The sequence below is a fragment of the Chenopodium quinoa genome, unplaced genomic scaffold (genome assembly GCF_001683475.1).
Source record: "Chenopodium quinoa cultivar QQ74 unplaced genomic scaffold, ASM168347v1, whole genome shotgun sequence".
Classification (NCBI taxonomy): Eukaryota; Viridiplantae; Streptophyta; class Magnoliopsida; order Caryophyllales; family Amaranthaceae; genus Chenopodium; species Chenopodium quinoa.
In genome coordinates, this window is record NW_018743942.1 from 1,834,358 (window position 1) to 1,851,933 (window position 17,576).

The 17,576-nt window shown below is 34.3% G+C and overlaps 1 protein-coding gene across 1 annotated transcript; it reads right to left on the bottom strand.

Annotated features, from left to right (window-relative positions):
- Nucleotides 1–14,698: 14,698 nt before the first annotated feature.
- Nucleotides 14,699–17,016, bottom strand: LOC110688886. Its single transcript, XM_021865646.1, has 5 exons — nt 16,911–17,016; nt 16,588–16,792; nt 15,480–16,496; nt 15,004–15,395; nt 14,699–14,949 (listed from the first exon to the last, which is right to left on the bottom strand). The coding sequence occupies exons 1-5, from the start codon at nt 17,014–17,016 to the stop codon at nt 14,699–14,701; spliced, it is 1,971 nt and encodes a 656-aa protein (XP_021721338.1).
- Nucleotides 17,017–17,576: the final 560 nt, after the last annotated feature.

Sequence of the window (17,576 nt, forward strand, 5' to 3'; positions counted from 1 at the left end):
AGGAAACACCCTTTATAATCTCCAATTACGGCTAGACGTTTGAGTGTAACACAGTCACAACATCCATTGAATGAAATCAATGTTCCACTCATGTCAAAGGAATCCACTAATATATACGGAAGCTCTATACTTTAACATCAAAGTAGGTTAATAGTTTGATCATGCATCATTCATGTATATCCAAGTGATTGACCGAGCATCACTATGCCCCTATAGCCCATGAAACTGCGCTATCCAATCAATCTTACATGCTAGTCCATTTATTGAAATCATTTATGTCCACTTTAATGATCTCGAACTAGGAACTTAAATAGTATATGAATTTTGTTCACCTGTGGGTTTTTAATTCACCAGGTCATCAACCTGATGAGCCCATCAATTCATAATTATTTTGGACATTTTATTTAATTTCCAAAACCATAATTAAATAAGAGAAATAATAATTTTTATTTTAAACATAATTCTGCAAATTGATGCATTTCTCATGTAATATGTTTTCTCAAAACATATACAACTTAAATTACATGACTCGCTTCAATCCTAAGACTTTAATATGACTCTCATACCTCAGTCCATGGAAGGGGTTTAGTGATTTCTCACTCATAATAAAACATGACCTTGCAGAACATGACCTTTCGCCGGTCAATGATCTCATAGTTGAGGTGATATCTCATATCTATAAGTTTGGATTTGTGATGTGACCCTGGCTCGTTTGTTCTTGGGAAAAGGTGACCTGTTAGTCGCATGAAACTTTAATCCGAACTTCCTCTCTAACTATCTTACTATAGTTTAATACACATATTCCGACATTGAGCATGTAATAGTGCTCTGCTTTGAACTCTTCAAGCTCAATGTCCTTCCTCCATCCAGACACAAATATGCATTTAGATCACCATCTAGAATCATCTTGCTTGTTTGGAAAACTTGCATTCGTGTAATCTTTTGACAAATTGCTTAAATTACCTTTTAACACAATAGCTAGAAGAATTCCTTTTAGTGCTTCTCAAGTACTCAAGGATCTGTTCTTGGTAATTCCCCGTATGCTTATTGTGTATTTGCTTGAAACTTGCTACATATGCACAAGTCATATGCAACATCTTTCTTTGTACATTTCATGGCACATATAATGAACCTTTTGCAAAAGCATAAGGTACACTATCCATACAAATCAACTCTATTAGCTTTTGAAGGCAGTGAGTTTTACCGAGCGTACTACCATGAAACATGGGAAAACATCCTCTCTTAGAGTCTTGCTTCATGAACTTTTCAAGAACCTCATCAATGTAAGTCTCTTGATTCATTCCAATAATTTTTCAAGATTCACTTCATGGATCTTGATTCCCAATATGTACTCAACATCTCCTAAGTCTCTCATATAGAAACAACCTTTCTAACCACTGCTTGACTTATTCAAGCATGTATATATCATTTCATATGAACTGTATGTCAACTACATACTAGACTAAGAAGACCAATTACTCCCACTAAACTTCTTGTCTCTACAAGATTCCCTTTTCGTTCTACTGAGGAAATCAAACTGCTTGATTGCCTAATCAAAACGAATGTTCCAACTTCCTGATGCTTACTTCAATCCATAAATGAATTTCTGAAGTTTGTAAAGCTTTCTAGGAACTTTTGGATTTCAAAACTCTTAGGTTGTATCATATACATGTTCACCATCAATAACATTTCATGAAGGTGATTTTGATATCCATAACTAGAATAATCAGAATAGGCTTATCCAACTAATAGGTTTGACCCTATTTGTAAAACTATAATGGACTAACACATCTTTACAGTTATGGAGTCCATATTGGAATTCATGGCTTTAACTCATTTCCTGAGTTAGCACTTATCCAGAGCTTGCTTGTAGGGCATGGATTCTAACCGTTCTAATAAGAAAATTTTAGAATCCACCTTTTCTCAGAATTTCAACAAATTGTTTGACTTGATCCCTAGTAACCTACGATAGGTATGAGCAACAATAGAATTATTTTCTTCAACTCTTTGAAGCCTTTCCTTCTAGTGGGACGATAGAAGTCTCGCTAGTTAAATTAGCTTGCTTCGACACATGGTTTATCAAATTAGCTGATTTCATATGCCTTCATCTCTGATGTAGTGTTATCCACATCCATTTGTTGCTCCTCTCGAATCTCATTGAGATCTAACTTTACTCCCACTTGGCTTTGTAGGAAAACATTTCTTTCTATAAAAACACTATCGCGAGCAACGAACACTTTGTTTCTACGTGATTGTAGGAACAATACCTTTAGTTTCCATGAGAAAACCCATGAAGAACTATTTTTCTTACTAGGGTGGTCCGGCGCGCGCGTTGCGCGTGAGGTAGTGTGGTATTGCTTGTTATTAATGCTAGATGTGTGGTTTTCTAAGGCTAATGTGTATTTTTTTGTAAGTGTAATTATGAATAAATATAGATTTATGAGTGAATGTATATGTCGTTAATAAAATTAAACTAAAATAAGTGATTGTACATGATTGTGTAAGAGTACTAACTAAGTTGGTTTACTTGAGTATTTATTTTGAACTATATATATAGCCAGATAATTGTTGAAGTTATTGTAGTGTGCTATTGTAAAATTGTATTAAAGGCCCAATTTTTTTTTTGTGGCTTAAAAATGGCTTGGGCTATCATAAAGGCCCAAAATTCTAATGTGGCTTAATAACTTGGGTTTTCAAAAGTCTTCACTTGATTTCTTGCTTAATTTTTTTACATTTTTATTTGGCTAATGCTGATTTGTTCTTTCTTTGTTTAGTTGTTATTTGACCATGAAAGTCCTCAAGATTGAAAGTGAAGAGGGCAAAGACAATGTGATCTCAGATAAGACCTACTGGTTTTGGTGATAGGTTAAGGTGCTTTAAATGGTTAGGCTGCTAGCTAACAGTAGGTAAATGGCTACATTTATTGTAATGTTAAATCTCTCAAACATATGGAATGAAAATCTATTTTTATGCAATTAGTTGACTATTTTAGTAACAAATATACCTGGCCTTTAATCTGATTTCAAATGGGAAAAAAGGCTTTAAAGAACAAGGCTTGATTTAAGAAAGGCTTACTCTTGTGTTTTGACATCAATGTGTAGCATATCTGGCACAATGTTAAACTTATTTCTCATGTCAACTGCCACTTCATGCACATCAGATTGCATAAATATCAGTTTTGGATTGAAGCATGATAATCAGAATCCAATCAGTTGACTAAAGCTGGGCTGTGATATGAATATCAAGCTAAGAAATTATCATTCAAAGAGACTTGAAAAGCACAACTAGCAGATTGGCTTTGAAAGAAGCAGAAGTATCACAATAGTACAATTGGTAATTTCTGTTGAAGGGTCAATCTGCACTAAAAAGTATCCTAATTTGTGATTTCAAGTATCCTAAAAAATGCCATAGAACTCTTTGATAGACATGCTTAATTGATTGTGGTTTGCGTGGATTTAAGTAAAAGATACAACACTGATTTGCTAGTTATTCGATTATTGTTTCCATGACATTCAGACCACGGAACACTTTGAAATGCAAGCCTCCATATTACAATGTTCAAATTATAAACTTAACAGTGTAAATTATAGAATTATAAACAGAGTAAATTATATAAAATTAATTTTAATATATATAATAAGAGCAGCACCATACATGTACTTCCTAAAGCTGTCATTCATTCACACAATATTACTTAATGGTAGACAACACACTAAAATTAGCTCTAGTGCCATATATTGATACAATACAACCTACTGCTAAATAGTACATTAAAAGTAGCTATAGTTTTGCTTGACTTCATTTAATAGTTTTTTAAGTTGTCATAGCTTAGGGGGTTGTCTTGGCTGCATGATCTTCTAGTAGTAAGACTCACTGCTATTTGAATCATTGCTGCTATCTGAGAAGTCTTGTTCTTGTCCAGATGATGCATTGGAAGTGTCTTTGTTGGAAGATGCACTATCATCATCAGCATTGTAGTCTGGGTCACTGCTATGGTTGGTACCCTTGGAGTCAAAACTGAGTCGTTGGAAGTCATTGTTGTAGGAATAGCTTATTGTTTGCTCCTGGTCTGAGTCTGATCCGAGAATAAAACGACGCTTCTTTGGTGGCATTTGCCTTTATTCTGGCATAGAAATCTCCCTTGAAGTGGTTGCTTGAAGGTGCTGCAATTTGTGCTCTAGCTCTTCTACTTGTCTTGCAAGTGCATCAATTCTTTTTTCCATTGATTTCAATGTTAGCTTTCCTGATGAGTGTGATTTTGGGTCAACAGGAAGCTTTCCCTTACCATTGTCTGCCATTTTTGTATTTGTAATTTGCTATGAGAATAGAGATTGTTATATGAGGGATTAGTAGTGAAGTAATGGTACTTATAGCAGCAACATCTGAGTTACTTTATATAATTGATGGGGTTTATTTAATCAGTTTGGAAGAGAGGTAGCTGCTCTTTCCTTACTTTGAATGGCTGCAGCTTCTATTTTTGTGTATTATTAATAGTTTAGGCTTTTAAGCCATGCTTCTTAAATATTGTTGTAATCAATTTATATTGAAAGATGGAAAAGGCTATAAATTTAATCTCTTTTTTTCCTTTAGGGAAAGGCAGTATTCTTTTTTACCTTTGATATACTTATTATGGTTGATTGTTTATCTTTTTATTCTTTGGGTAAATGATTGACTTCATTGATTAAATGGTAATTCTCGAGTACATAAGCAATTTTCATTATGTTGGTTTGAAGTGCAGTAAAACTTGTCCCTTTGATTAATGAAAGATTAGAATCAGTAATTGTTGGTGAAAGGTTTGTTTTGCTAAGTTCTTGGAATCAAAGCCTATTTGTAGCAAACAAATTTATAGACAAACAGAAAGGGTGCACGATATAGCTAAAGTTATAGCTCAAGTATAGAGATTCCTTAGTAAAATTTGTATTGTATTTGACTCAAAATTTTTATTTCAATTAAAATAAAACTTATCTCTATTATAATTCATTTTATCACTATTACTACGTAGAAACAATAACACAGATAAAGTATATATAATTTCAACTTGAGAAAAACCCAATACACGTACTTAATTGTAAGGTTTTTAATCGAATCAAATTAAGACACATGAAATGTAGAGCATAAATTTTAACAATGAATATGATTTGCAAATGTAGCAATGATTGTGAAAGTATGTAATAATCCTTAGCTTGCAAGTGCCCTTTATACACTAATATAGTAAATTTCCATAAAATATTGTTTTATATCTTGGTTTATGATTCATTAATTAATAAAAATAAAATATTGAAAAAATCTACTGTTTTGAAACTAATAATTATTGCAAAGAAATAGAGTATAGTTGTTATAGCTTAGTAAAGATGGAAAAGACTATACATCCCCTTCTTTGGGTAAAGATAATGTTCATTTCTACTTTTAATAATTGGTTTTATTGCTTAATATGATTATAGAATTGTTACTATTGGTTTGGCTTTGGATTAGCTTATGTTTCAGAGTTTAATTTTATCAACATACATATTAAGGCTAAGTAAACTAAGTTAAGCAAAAGTTTAGAATATTTCTTCATCATTTTGCTCTTTTTGTTTAGTACCAATTCCTTACTAATTGGTCGAATTAATCTTATAAATCAAGAATAATGATGTAAAAATGATGTTACAATATAGTTTTTCAATACTTATTTTTTGTATTTTCCTTAACTTAATTAAAAATATAGGATTATTTTTATGTAGTATTAAAGTGAAATTTTTAAACTTTTTCAAAAAAAAAAAGGAAAAAAAAAGAAACATTGTACGATCATTCTATAAATGGCATGTACATTGAAAATACAATGGAATAAAAATTTGTCTGAACTATAGAAAGGTTAGTTTTGGAAAAGGACCTTTTATAGTATATTATTGTTATAAGTACTTTTTCTAATAAAATGAACCTTGGAAAGTATATATTTCTCTAATAGAGCTAGAATAGGTCTTTACATCTTCTTACGATTAATGCCTAGGCTATAAGAGACAGCATATCTCTTTCTTGTCTTTTCATTTCTGAAAGATTCTTCTGCTTCTTCTCCCTTTTATTTTTTCTTCTGAATATTTTCTTCTCTCTTATAATGGCAAACAATGGCGCCTCTTCATCTTCTTTTGCTGGCAATTCTCGTAGCCAAGCGTTGGCTGCTTTGAGTGATAGGCTTAGGAATTTACAGCAACGTAGGGATGAACTGGAGGGGGTTTTATATAGGATGCGAATTACGATGCAACAAGTGGAAGCTCGAATAGAAAACACAAGGAGAATAATTGAAGAAGAAGCAGCAGCTGCTGCTGGTGCTGCTATGGTTGGAGAGGTAGAACAGGGCGAGGAAGAAGTGCAGGTACAGGCCGCGGTGGAGGTGGAAGAAGAACAGGTTGTTGCAGAGGAGGAGGAGGGAGATTCAGAAGAGGAAGATTCATAAAATGTGGCTCGTTTTTAATGAAGTTGTTTGATCTGTTTGAAAGTATAGGTTATGTAGTCGCTGGATTTTGATGGTTTAATAAGTTGTTATATTTTCTTAGTAGTAGTTGCTTTTTTGATGATTTGATGATTTAAGTTGTAATTTTGATGGTTTCTATTTGCTTGGTAGAAATCAGTATGAATATTATAGTATGTTAAGCTATGTTTACTTAATCATAATCTCCAAATGGAAATCTTTGTTACTTAGCAATATTTGAGTCATATTTTTATACAAATCATATTTATAATGTATTAAATAAATCATGATCACCCTAATAATCTCTTATATTATAAAGAAAATTAAACAATAATATCGATATTAAAAATTACAAGATTGGAGAATAATACAATATATGGTAGAAGATTTATAGCAATATGAAATAAAATGTCATTGAACGTTCCTTTAGTAAACAAAATATGTATTTATATAATTAAAATGAGCACCACTTTGGGTAATTGAAAAAGATAGTTAACGAAAAAGCAAATTAAGGTGACAACAGAAATAATTTGTATGAGTGTTTAAATTAAATAGAGGAATTATACATAAGATCTTTATAAAAAATGTTTATAGAAAATGTGAGGTGGAGTAAAATCTTTATAAAAAATGTGATGGTGTAGTAACGATTGAGATTAGTGTATAAATCACACGCAATAGTGCAAGAGTGTGTCTTCGTGTTGAGATTTGATAGCCTTTACATAATGCCCTTGATAGAATGTCTTGATACTTTATCGCCTACAACTCAAGTACTCAAGATTGATAGTATTAAAAAGGGGAAAAAAAGGAATAGGTTAATTATTAAGGACTTAAGGTATAAAGTAAAAATCATTTTACTCTGAGGTAATAGAGATTGTTACTTTGTTGTTAATATATCAATACAAAAACACAAAATTAATAGGTTAATTATTAAGGAATTAAGGTATAGAGTACAAATCATTGTACTTTGAATTAATTTGAACTTAACAATGTATGGCTCATCCGAAATTGGTACGACTAATTAATGATCCTTGGTGGACATTGTTAAATCGTAACATTGTATAATATTTTACCTTATAAAATTCAATAAGAAAAGAACTTTAGTTGTAGCCAATTGTAAATTAAAATATTTGATGTACATACTAAAAATATCATACAAGTAGAGGAAGAGCACAGGGATGTAGAGGCGGCCTCAGAGGACGATGATGAGGCTAGCTCAGAGGAGGATGATCAAGATGACTCTGATGAATCCGATGATGGCGGCAATGAAGATGATGACTTTGTTGAAGGCTATAAGTCTGCTGATTCTGCAGAAGACTCTGCTATGTATGGCCTTAACTTGTCTCATTATGAAAATTGAATGAAAGTCTAGGTTGTTGCTGGTTTTTGTTGGCTGAAATTTCATTGAAGTGTAGGTTTTTTTGCCTAGCAAGCTTAGCAATGTAGGTGGCTGGTGGTTTTTGGTGGCTTAAATTGTATAGTAGTATATTTGGCTGATAAGTTCTAAGCTTGGTAGAAATTAGCATGAATTTCATAAAATGGCATGTAATTGCTTATTTGAATGACAATTATTATTATTATTATTATATATATATATATATATATATATATATATATATATATATATATAAGCTTCTAATGTGGTCTTCTTTTTTTGCCTAAGTTTAAATCAAATATTTTCTGAATTGTGTATCATTATAGTATTATCATTCTTATACTTAGTTGAAAGTTTGAATGTATCAAATATATAATTATAGTTGCTAAATATACATATATAGTAGCTTTCTTTAATATAAATGAGTCAAAACATCACAAATTCAATCATTTCAAACTCAAATAAAGATCCTAATTTCACTGATCTTTCTTCCATAATAAAATAACACTATCTTTGAAAGAACTTGAAATTAAAATTCAGAAGATTTCTAGCATAATTTAGAATATTTCCAGCATATGCAGAAGACTTCTAGAAAATTTTAATTAAATCATAGCTAAATTATTAGCATGATAAATAGAAAGTTATAATATATATTATTAGCTATATTAATCTAGCATGCTTAATTTCATAGGAAAACAGAATTAGCATTCTAAGACGATAGCTTTATGTAAATAAGTAAGTGAGAGGGAAATGCATAGAATCAATAGGTAGTTAAAAAGCTTAGATTAATGTGGTAATGGATGTTTGAGGTTTGTAAATTTGTCCAAAAGATTACAACCAAACGATTTGCATTAAGACACCATAGAGATGAATATACTATTCATTCTAGGCTAAGATAGTTTAGAAGACCACTTATTAGCTAAGCAGTACAAAAGTTACAAGCAGTGCAATATCAAAAGGATCAGTAGAGGAATATGAGATAAGAATCACACTGCCTGCTAAGCAAACCTCCATCTAGTTACTCCATTGAGATAGATTTGAGAGCCCACCTGAGAGCCTCCACCTTGCTCAAAATGTTTGCTGGTCCAACACAAAAGTAAGCCTCCTTAGTGGACAGTCTAGCTGCTGCTTTATCAAAGTCATCCCAGGTTTCTTAGCAAGGTAGTAAATTATAGTAAGTTCATAGCTTGTTGTGTATTACTGTATTAGGCTTTTAAGTCTTAGGTGTGTGAGTTATTTACAACAATTAATTTGCTGTATATGTCAGCAAGTTTCATGCCAAAGAGCTTCTCACACTCTGCTCCAAAAGCTGTGAGCTTCAATTCCCCTGTTCCATCAGTTATGGTGAAGGTGTAGTTCACCCTGCATGAAACAATATGATAGTTAGCTTTTAATTAAGACATGTGCTTGTTATTGTCATCACAAGAATATAGCTACCTAGCAGTGGCTGTGCAGACTTTGTTTGGACAGCTGGAACACTTAAAGGTCTCACCAGCCAGTTCTTCACAACAACGACCACAGTTGTCGCAGCCTATGTAGGCAATGATTTTCCCCACATCAGGTTCAGGGATTTTTGCTTTGAGCCATATGCGCTCTTCTTGCATTGTATCAGTAAGCTGCAGTGATAAAATATCAAATTTAATGATGCACATGTTATAGATTGGAATAGAAAATACAAGTCACAAGTGTAATGCTTGTGAATCAAAACCTTTTTCAGTTCAAGTTCACCAATAGTAGTTATTATCCTCTTAACAGATGGTTCACGGATTAGCAGAACCTTAGCCATCAGGTCATTTATGTAAGGTTTTTTTGTCCCTACTCCTATTGAGAACTGGTACTAAGTAAGTATTATAGCCAAATGAATGATGTAAGTGTTAGTTATATATAAAGTAGCTTACCATTTCTTGAGATTTTCTGCTGTCTCTCCTGAAGGCCCAAGTATGACTGATGTAGACATAGAGGATGCTAGCGAGAAGCCTGTGGTTTCAGAAATTTTCTAAAGTGTTATCATAGGAGCTTATTTAGTGTCACCAAAAAAAATAGAAGTGCAGTAGAACCTCTTACCTTTGTGACATGTTGGGCGCATGTAGGTAAAACCAGCAATGAGTGGGATTGATGTCCAAGCAGCTAATTTTTCGCAACCATCAGTAGCAAGCCCTCCCCAAAGAGAGAGTATTAGAGGTTGATATATACTGCGTATTAATCAAATGAGGGGCTTATGAAGCAAAAAAAGTGTGAGCAAAATTAAATCTAATGGTTTGACAGTCATAGTGAAAACCACATTTGCATGAGATCCTTGTAAATTTATTTTGATTTCCAAATCCACATTTTTAATAATAATTTGCATGTACGAATTATATAAGCGAATTATTTTGATTTGCAAATCCACACTTTTAATAATATTTAAGTTTTGGATCCAAGTGGAGCAAAATAAGCATGTTCAAAACAATAGGTTGTTCAATTATTATATTATAGACTACCATTTCAATTGAATCAACTATTGAGGAATGTGTGTTAGTAATTAGATAACTATGTGTAAGAATATACCTGTCATCAGCAATCACAACCTCACGAACATCCATTGAAGCCCCTGATGCAGTTTGACCTGCCTAACCTGCTCCATGTATAGAATTACTCCAATGACATCTGCAAGAAGCAAATTAAAGTAAGTTTATGGGTAGCGGCAGGGCAGTAGTATAAAAAATTACTTAAGCAGTAGTACTTGAGCAGAAGCAGTTAAGTAGATACCAAAGCGTTCATTCTTAGAGCTGGTGCGCGGAATAGAGGCAATTGGAGTGTACTTAGGAAGCACAAGTCCTGCTTCAGCTTGAAGGGGCTGGATAGTGGTGTTCCCTCCAAAGGTCATCTGGAAGTCATCTTCCCTTGTCTTCCATTTCTCATTAATAGCTCTTAGTGGAGCATTTGCAATTTCATACTCCCTGCCTAGCTCAAGAATTCCCTTGAAGCTCTCAACTTCATTTTCAAATAAAGTTCCACGAATGCGATTTCCCTTAAGCAATAAGAATAACAAAAATAACTAAATCCAGTTTGGGTTGTTTAATAAACAACTTATACATAATTCTAACCCAAAATAAAATAGCAGTATTTGCAACAAACCTCATTGTCCTCTAGTTTTAGCCATTGGTACAGAGTTTTGTTAGGAGATAGCTTTGGTTCTGCCTTCTCAATTACTTTTGCCCGAACTTTGTATGCCTTAGTTTGTGGAGTCAGATTGCTAATGGGGGTATATTCAGGATTCATCTACACATTGTGTTGAATATATTATTAGTTTAGGCTTGTGAGTAATCAAGAATAGAAAAAAATTTTATAAGTGTAAATCCTTATGCAGGGAACTATAGCATAAGATTAGTTGATTATATAAATTAACATGTTTCTACCTAAGCAAGTATTGTTTGTTTTATTTAATAGACAATAATAGATGGTATTAGGTCCTAACTGATTAACCCTAAGCATACTCTAAAAGAACACATTATACAGTATTAATGTCTTAGTATGAGTAACAGGGCATAAGTACAAAAAATTACATATTTATAATTTAAGCACCATTGAAATTACAGTTTAAGTGTGTTATTCTTATCAGATTAGTTGATTATATAAATCAGTAGAGGAATATTTAATTTCATTGGGAGATTATATAAACTGCAATGTTCAAAAGTACAAGACCATAATAATTAATTCAAATATGTTCATATTATGATGGGGTATTTATTTTACTACTGAAATGGTCACTTATTCTTTCTATTTTTTTGTGCTTATTATCTATTTATCATTGTGGACTTGTGGTAGTTATAACCTTATTCTTCTCTATTAATGTATGCATAATAGTAGAAATTGTGGCATATAATTAAGCAAATGATTCATAAATGCAATGCCAAAAACATGCTAAATGATTACTATATTATACCAGACTCATGCTAGCATAATAAAAGAATTCATGTAAGCATTAAATTCTAAATGAAGAGGTAAAGAAGTACCTTCAATGGAGTTCCTGAACAATTTTCCCTTAGTTCTTCTATTTTCCAGAGAATGCAGGTGATAGTAGTGAGAGGGTGCTTTGTATACTCAAATATATAGCCAAGCAATGGCTATTAACTAGCAGGTAAAACAATGGGTTTATATTTTGTAGGCCTAGGGAAGTGATAATTAGGTAAAACAAAAGAATTGGGACGATTTGACTGTGCTTTTACTTGTAATAGGCATAAGCATATCTATTCTAGTGATTTAAGCATTAATTGGTAGCTACTAAACTAATGTGCATTGAGATAAGGAATTAATGGTTGTTGTCATCTGCTTACTTCCCATTACAGTTCTATTATTTAAAAATAAGATTGTTATAAGTTGTTGTTTTTTTTGCAGAAGTTGTAAGCATAGCCTTTTTTGTGATTTATAAGCACCTGTGAAACATGTTTTACTATTTAACATTGGGAGCTGGAATCTCTTCTTTTTTTGTTACAATTTTGTTTACCTTAATTTTTTGGGATAAAGCAAATTCTATAATTTCTTTATATATATTTGCAATATTGTATGGGCTGTTTTAATGGGTTGTAAAGTGTTTAATTTTGGCTGGACTGCAGGCTGTATACACTGCTTATAAAGAGATTTGCTCTTAAGAGGCCTATTTATCAATGTTATCTGGGTCTAATTATTTGATTAACTTCTAAGTTTCTTATATAGCATGTAATACTAAACAATCAATAACTCAGCCTTAAAACTAAAAACATAATTCTTTACAGGCAACCAAAATGGATTTTATAAGTAGTTCTAAATAGGAAAATTAAAATGATCTTTGATTCTGCCAATAGACCTTTTGGCAACCCTCCTTTAAAAATTTGATATTAAGTTCATATGGTTAATGGTATTGTAACATTTGCACAAGTCTGAATAGCCTAGGCTATTTCAATGGGTTCTAATATGCTTTATTGTGCTTGACTACATGCTATGAACATTTCTTATAATGGCTTCATTAAGCTGGACTTTATTTATGTTGGTAGCCAAAGATCTTTGCTTTTAACATGCCTCTTTCTGTGATACTATTTAAGTTTTTCTGAAGTGTTAACTTTATATATTCACATTTTATAAGCTGTAACACACTAACACTAATCAATCAACAATTTCAGGTTTAAATTAGAAATATATTTTTGTAAAAGCATATGAAATGGACTTTATAAATAGAGCTGGATAAGAAATTACCATTGATATTTCAAATTACAAAATTTTCAACATGAAGGTCTTAATTTGTCAATATACCTTCCAACAAATCTTTCTTGAAGTAATTTGAGATTTAGTACATTTTGCTAATGCTACTGCAGGAATTGCAAAAAGCTGGGAGAAGAAATGTATCCAGGTTGCCCATTTGGTAGAAAAACCCTGCATCAGAAGCTTAATGATATTTAGGAACCATAAGCAAATGCAAATTGAAGATATTAATTGAGTGACCCTTTAAACTCACCTCGTTGTATCTTTATTGGTAATATACTACTGTAAAGCTGCAACATTAACTCATAAATCATTTGTTAGATCCTGCATTCAAGTAGATAAGTATTATGCTATGTGTGGCTGCTCAAGAATAAGTGTACATTAAGCTTAAATAGTTAGGAATTGTCTTGGAAAACTGACCTGTGAAGATTTTTTAGATATGATTCCATCCTTGTATAGTATATCAAAAGACACAACATTCCTTATACTATCTGCATCTTTTTTTCATTAATAGGCTTACTTAGGACTCTTAATTGGCTTGATTTCCTTGCTCTAGATAGCCCTAAATAAAGTTGGCCATGAGAAAAACAAGGACGCCGTAAATAAATCCCAACCTTGTTGTGAGTTTGGCCTTGAGCTTTGTTTATGGTCATGGCAAAGCTCAGCTTAATTGGGAATTGTATCCGTTCAAACTTGAATGGGTAATGGCTGGAAGAGGAAGGCCTCAGGTTAGCACGTGGTAAAAAGACCATCTCGCCTGAATGATGGCCTGTTGTGATCATACATAGGATAACATTTGGGTAGAATGCTTTACAGATGAGTCGAATCCCATTACATAGGCCTGAAGCTGGAGCTATGTTCCGAAGCAAAATCACAGGACAGTTCTGTTTCAGAACTAAAGAGTGTGGGCTCATTCCTCCAGGGCATAAAGTATTTAAAAACTCAGTTGTATAGAAGTTGCAACTTTCATCAATCAAAGAATCAAAGCTTTTATACACTGCTGCTTCACCAGGGTGATTTTCTATAAGGAGGCTGTTGATTTCATCAACATCATCATTAAGAGGTGTTAGTATAGGGCGATCAGTGAAAATTTCTAGGCTGAAGTGACCTTCTGTCAGCTCTAGGAACACCTCTTTAATAAGTTGTGACAAGGAAACACCTTCTTCTTCAAATGGGATGAGGAGCTCTTCAGGGATTTGGATGTTTAATTTCCAGTTTCTGTTTCTTGGAGCTCACCATTTCCAAGAGCCAGCAAGAAATCAGAGAACAATGGATCTGCCCGTGCACGCATGTTCTCACTTAGTCTAATACGTGTAAAGCATTTCCATAAATGAGAAGAAACTAAACTTACTGCCACTGCTTCTTTCTGAGATTTTTTAGGCACAATAGGCAAAACTTGGGAAATCTCCTCCAAAAACAACTACTTTACCGCCAAATGGTTGTTCTTCCTCACATAAATCTCTAAGCAACAGGTCAAGAGATTCAATATTTTATTTCAAAGCCATTGAAGCTTCATCCCAAATTATCAAAGTGCTCGCTTTTAATAGGTCTGCAAGGCCACTTTGCTTAGATACATTGCAAGCCATTGACACGGTGTGGTCTAGAGGAAGTTTAAAACGCGAATGAGATGTCCGACCCGTGACCATATTTGATGCAGCTATGCCTTATGTTGCTGTAGGAAGCACTATCTTGCCCAACTGTCTAATGGCAGCATAGAGAGCACAGTAAAGGTAAGTTTTACCCCTGCCCCCAGGACCATCAATAAAAAAGGCTCCCGGTTCTTCACTGTTGACCTTGCTCATAATTGCAGTGAAAGCCTCACGTTGCTTGCTGTTTAATGTAGCAATTTCTTCAACATATTCATTAGGTATAGGTGCGTTTAATGCATCTACAATATCTTTAGTCCTGGTAAGCCCTTCATCAGCAGGTACGACTAAAGACTACAACCCAAAATCTTGTAATGTCTTGCCCATCTCTTCTAAATATCGCTCCACTTCCCGAACTGTTATTGCTTTTACTTTTTGTTCCTCTCCTCTTAATGAATAGCTATAGTCTTCACAAAGAGCGGTGTAGTATTTATGCCATAGTGCTAAAGGATCACGTGGATTACCGAAAATAAGCAGTGTTGCAAATAGCCTTCGCAGTGCCCGTGGCATTTGTGCAGTAGCAGCTTCATCCATACACTTTTCCACATCATCATCTTCACTAAGCAGACCCAACTTAACAGCAGCCTCTTGGAATGTAGCACATAGAAACCCATTAACAGTACGCAGGTCTTCAAATGATGTGGGACCTCTTACATGCGTTAAGAGAAGACGGAGAAAATATCTCCCCCCTTCAGATGGAGAAACAAAGGCTAATCTACTAACGACAACACCAACAGAACGTTATGTACATGTCTTAGAAGTAGGATGCCACACATAATGTTCAGAAAATTCAGAATACAGATATTTTGGCTTGCCTAGAAATGCAGCATTCATTTTGAAAAACTCAGTTAACGACGTTCTGGCCCTTTTACTATCAGCAACTACATCCTCTAGTTGATCGGTAGCATTAAACCTAACAGAATGCTGGTTTGGCAAGTGCACCTGCAGCAACAGTACAGGCGAACTCATCTCATAAAGATCAAATGAAAAGATCCTCCAAGCAGCTTCACAAGGAGAGACCCAACGGCTTGACTGAAATTGTTTAATCTCATCAACAGGTTGCCTCACACCTGTTTCTGTTACAGTGAAAGAACATATATCATGCCCTTTGTAGACATATTTATACAAATACTTCACAGCTTGAATTGTGGAGCAAATCTCCACATTAAGATGGCAATCAAAGAGCGCTGACAAGTAAGGATTGTAGGGGATCACCCATTGGTTGTCTAGCCTTCTCCCCCTAATTCGAGTAGACTCACCAGTAAAGTGCCTGCAGTAAGCAGGGTAACCGCTATCATTGTTGGTGGTTGTGTCGTTGTATGCTTTTGGGTAACCATATTTACACTTTCCTTCGGACCCTTTCTTGTTCATGCAGGGGCAGCTAGGGTCGTCCTTACCACAAGGGCCATGCATCATATGGCGAAGAACAATTTTACGCAAGTGAGGGTTGTCATTGCTAGGTATCTCAGCACAAGTAAACTTATCATACAAGGCCGGTTCCTTGATTTTATACCCTTGTTTCAGTATAATCAGCATATAAACATGTGGAAGGCCACGCTTCTGAAACTCCACAACATAAATGAAAGTTGCCACTTCACCAAAGACAAATTCATCTGTAATCTTCTTTTTCAGTGCAATAAGTTTTTCCCTGAAAACACGCGCAACTAAATCAGGTCGGTCTTGAGCCTTTTCACCAGGAGCAATTTCTGCTTTGATTTCTGGCCAGTTGGGATTGCAAGTCATAGTCACGAAGAGGTCAGGCTTGCCAAACCTTTGCACAAGAGTAATTGCATTAAGGTACCTCCTGCTCAAATCCCTAGGGCACCCAAGGAATGTAGGGGGCAATATAACTGAGTGACCAACATTAGAAGCATTTGTTTCCCCACCATCAAATGTATCAACAATACCTTGATATAATTCGGCCCTTATTTTTCTTTTGGTTTTTCCGGAAAAAATCCAAGCGCGTATTTTCAATCTTCACATACATGTCCACAATGAATTGCAAAAACAGTCGTCCTGCTCTTAACAGATAATTGCCAATCCGTATCTGGAAACGATAGGCATAATACTCCCTAGCAGAAATACACCTACCCCATTTGCCATTAGTAGCAGCTGAGACAACAACATGCAACAAAAAATTAATTAAATTACCCGTCTAATTGTTTAGAAAATTTATTAGCAATGTATGTTCATTAGCTATGCATGCAACAAAGAATACTGAAAATCTTACGTGGATCATCTCCTTGCAGCAATGCAGTAATAGCAGCATCATCATCCCCATCTGCAGTGACTGTGACTACAAAGCTTTGATCATGAGTCTGCCCACAAGAAGACATTTTTAGAAGGCCGTGGTGCCAACCACAATCACCACGAGGGAATAATAAAGGGTACTGTAGAGGGTCATAGCAGCCATAGTAATGCATTATACGGTGGCTCTCAGTAGACTTCCCATACACTGTGATGTGAGGAGTACTTTGTTCATGGGATGCACTTGCATCAGTCCATATAGCAGCCACCTCGTCAGATTTGGAGCATTATACACCCGCTGATCCAAAGTAGGGTCTTTGTTGAGAGTAATCACAGTTTCAGCTGAAACAGTAATATCCCTCGGAGATTTAAAAAATCTGGCATAAGGGTTATGCGACATAACTTCCATCAGAATTGCAATAACATCTGCCTGGAGCTCTGGGAAGAGGTCAAGTCGGTGCTTAGCCTCATGCTGAGAATCATAAAAGTAAAGTTGAAGGAACTGTGGCTGGGTGCCATCAGGTAACAAGTCAGGCACAAAATGGTATAGCTGCCCATGTAATTTAAAAGCATATACACCTTTTTTTATTGTGATTCCAATGCACCCCCCAAAGAGCTAAAAGCAAACATATTATTATATAAACGCACA

Bases quoted from the DNA above. Each gene is read 5' to 3' on its own strand.
- LOC110688886 (XM_021865646.1), bottom strand. From the start codon at position 17,016: ATGTCTTCTTGTGGGCAGACTCATGATCAAAGCTTTGTAGTCACAGTC. The intron at 16,497-16,587 runs GTATTGTTGATA...TGGGTGCCCTAG, and splicing joins AAGGGCCGAATTATATCAAG to GGATTTGAGCAGGAGGTACC. The intron at 15,396-15,479 runs GTATTCTGAATT...TGTCGTTAGTAG, and splicing joins CTAGGCAAGCCAAAATATCT to ATTAGCCTTTGTTTCTCCAT.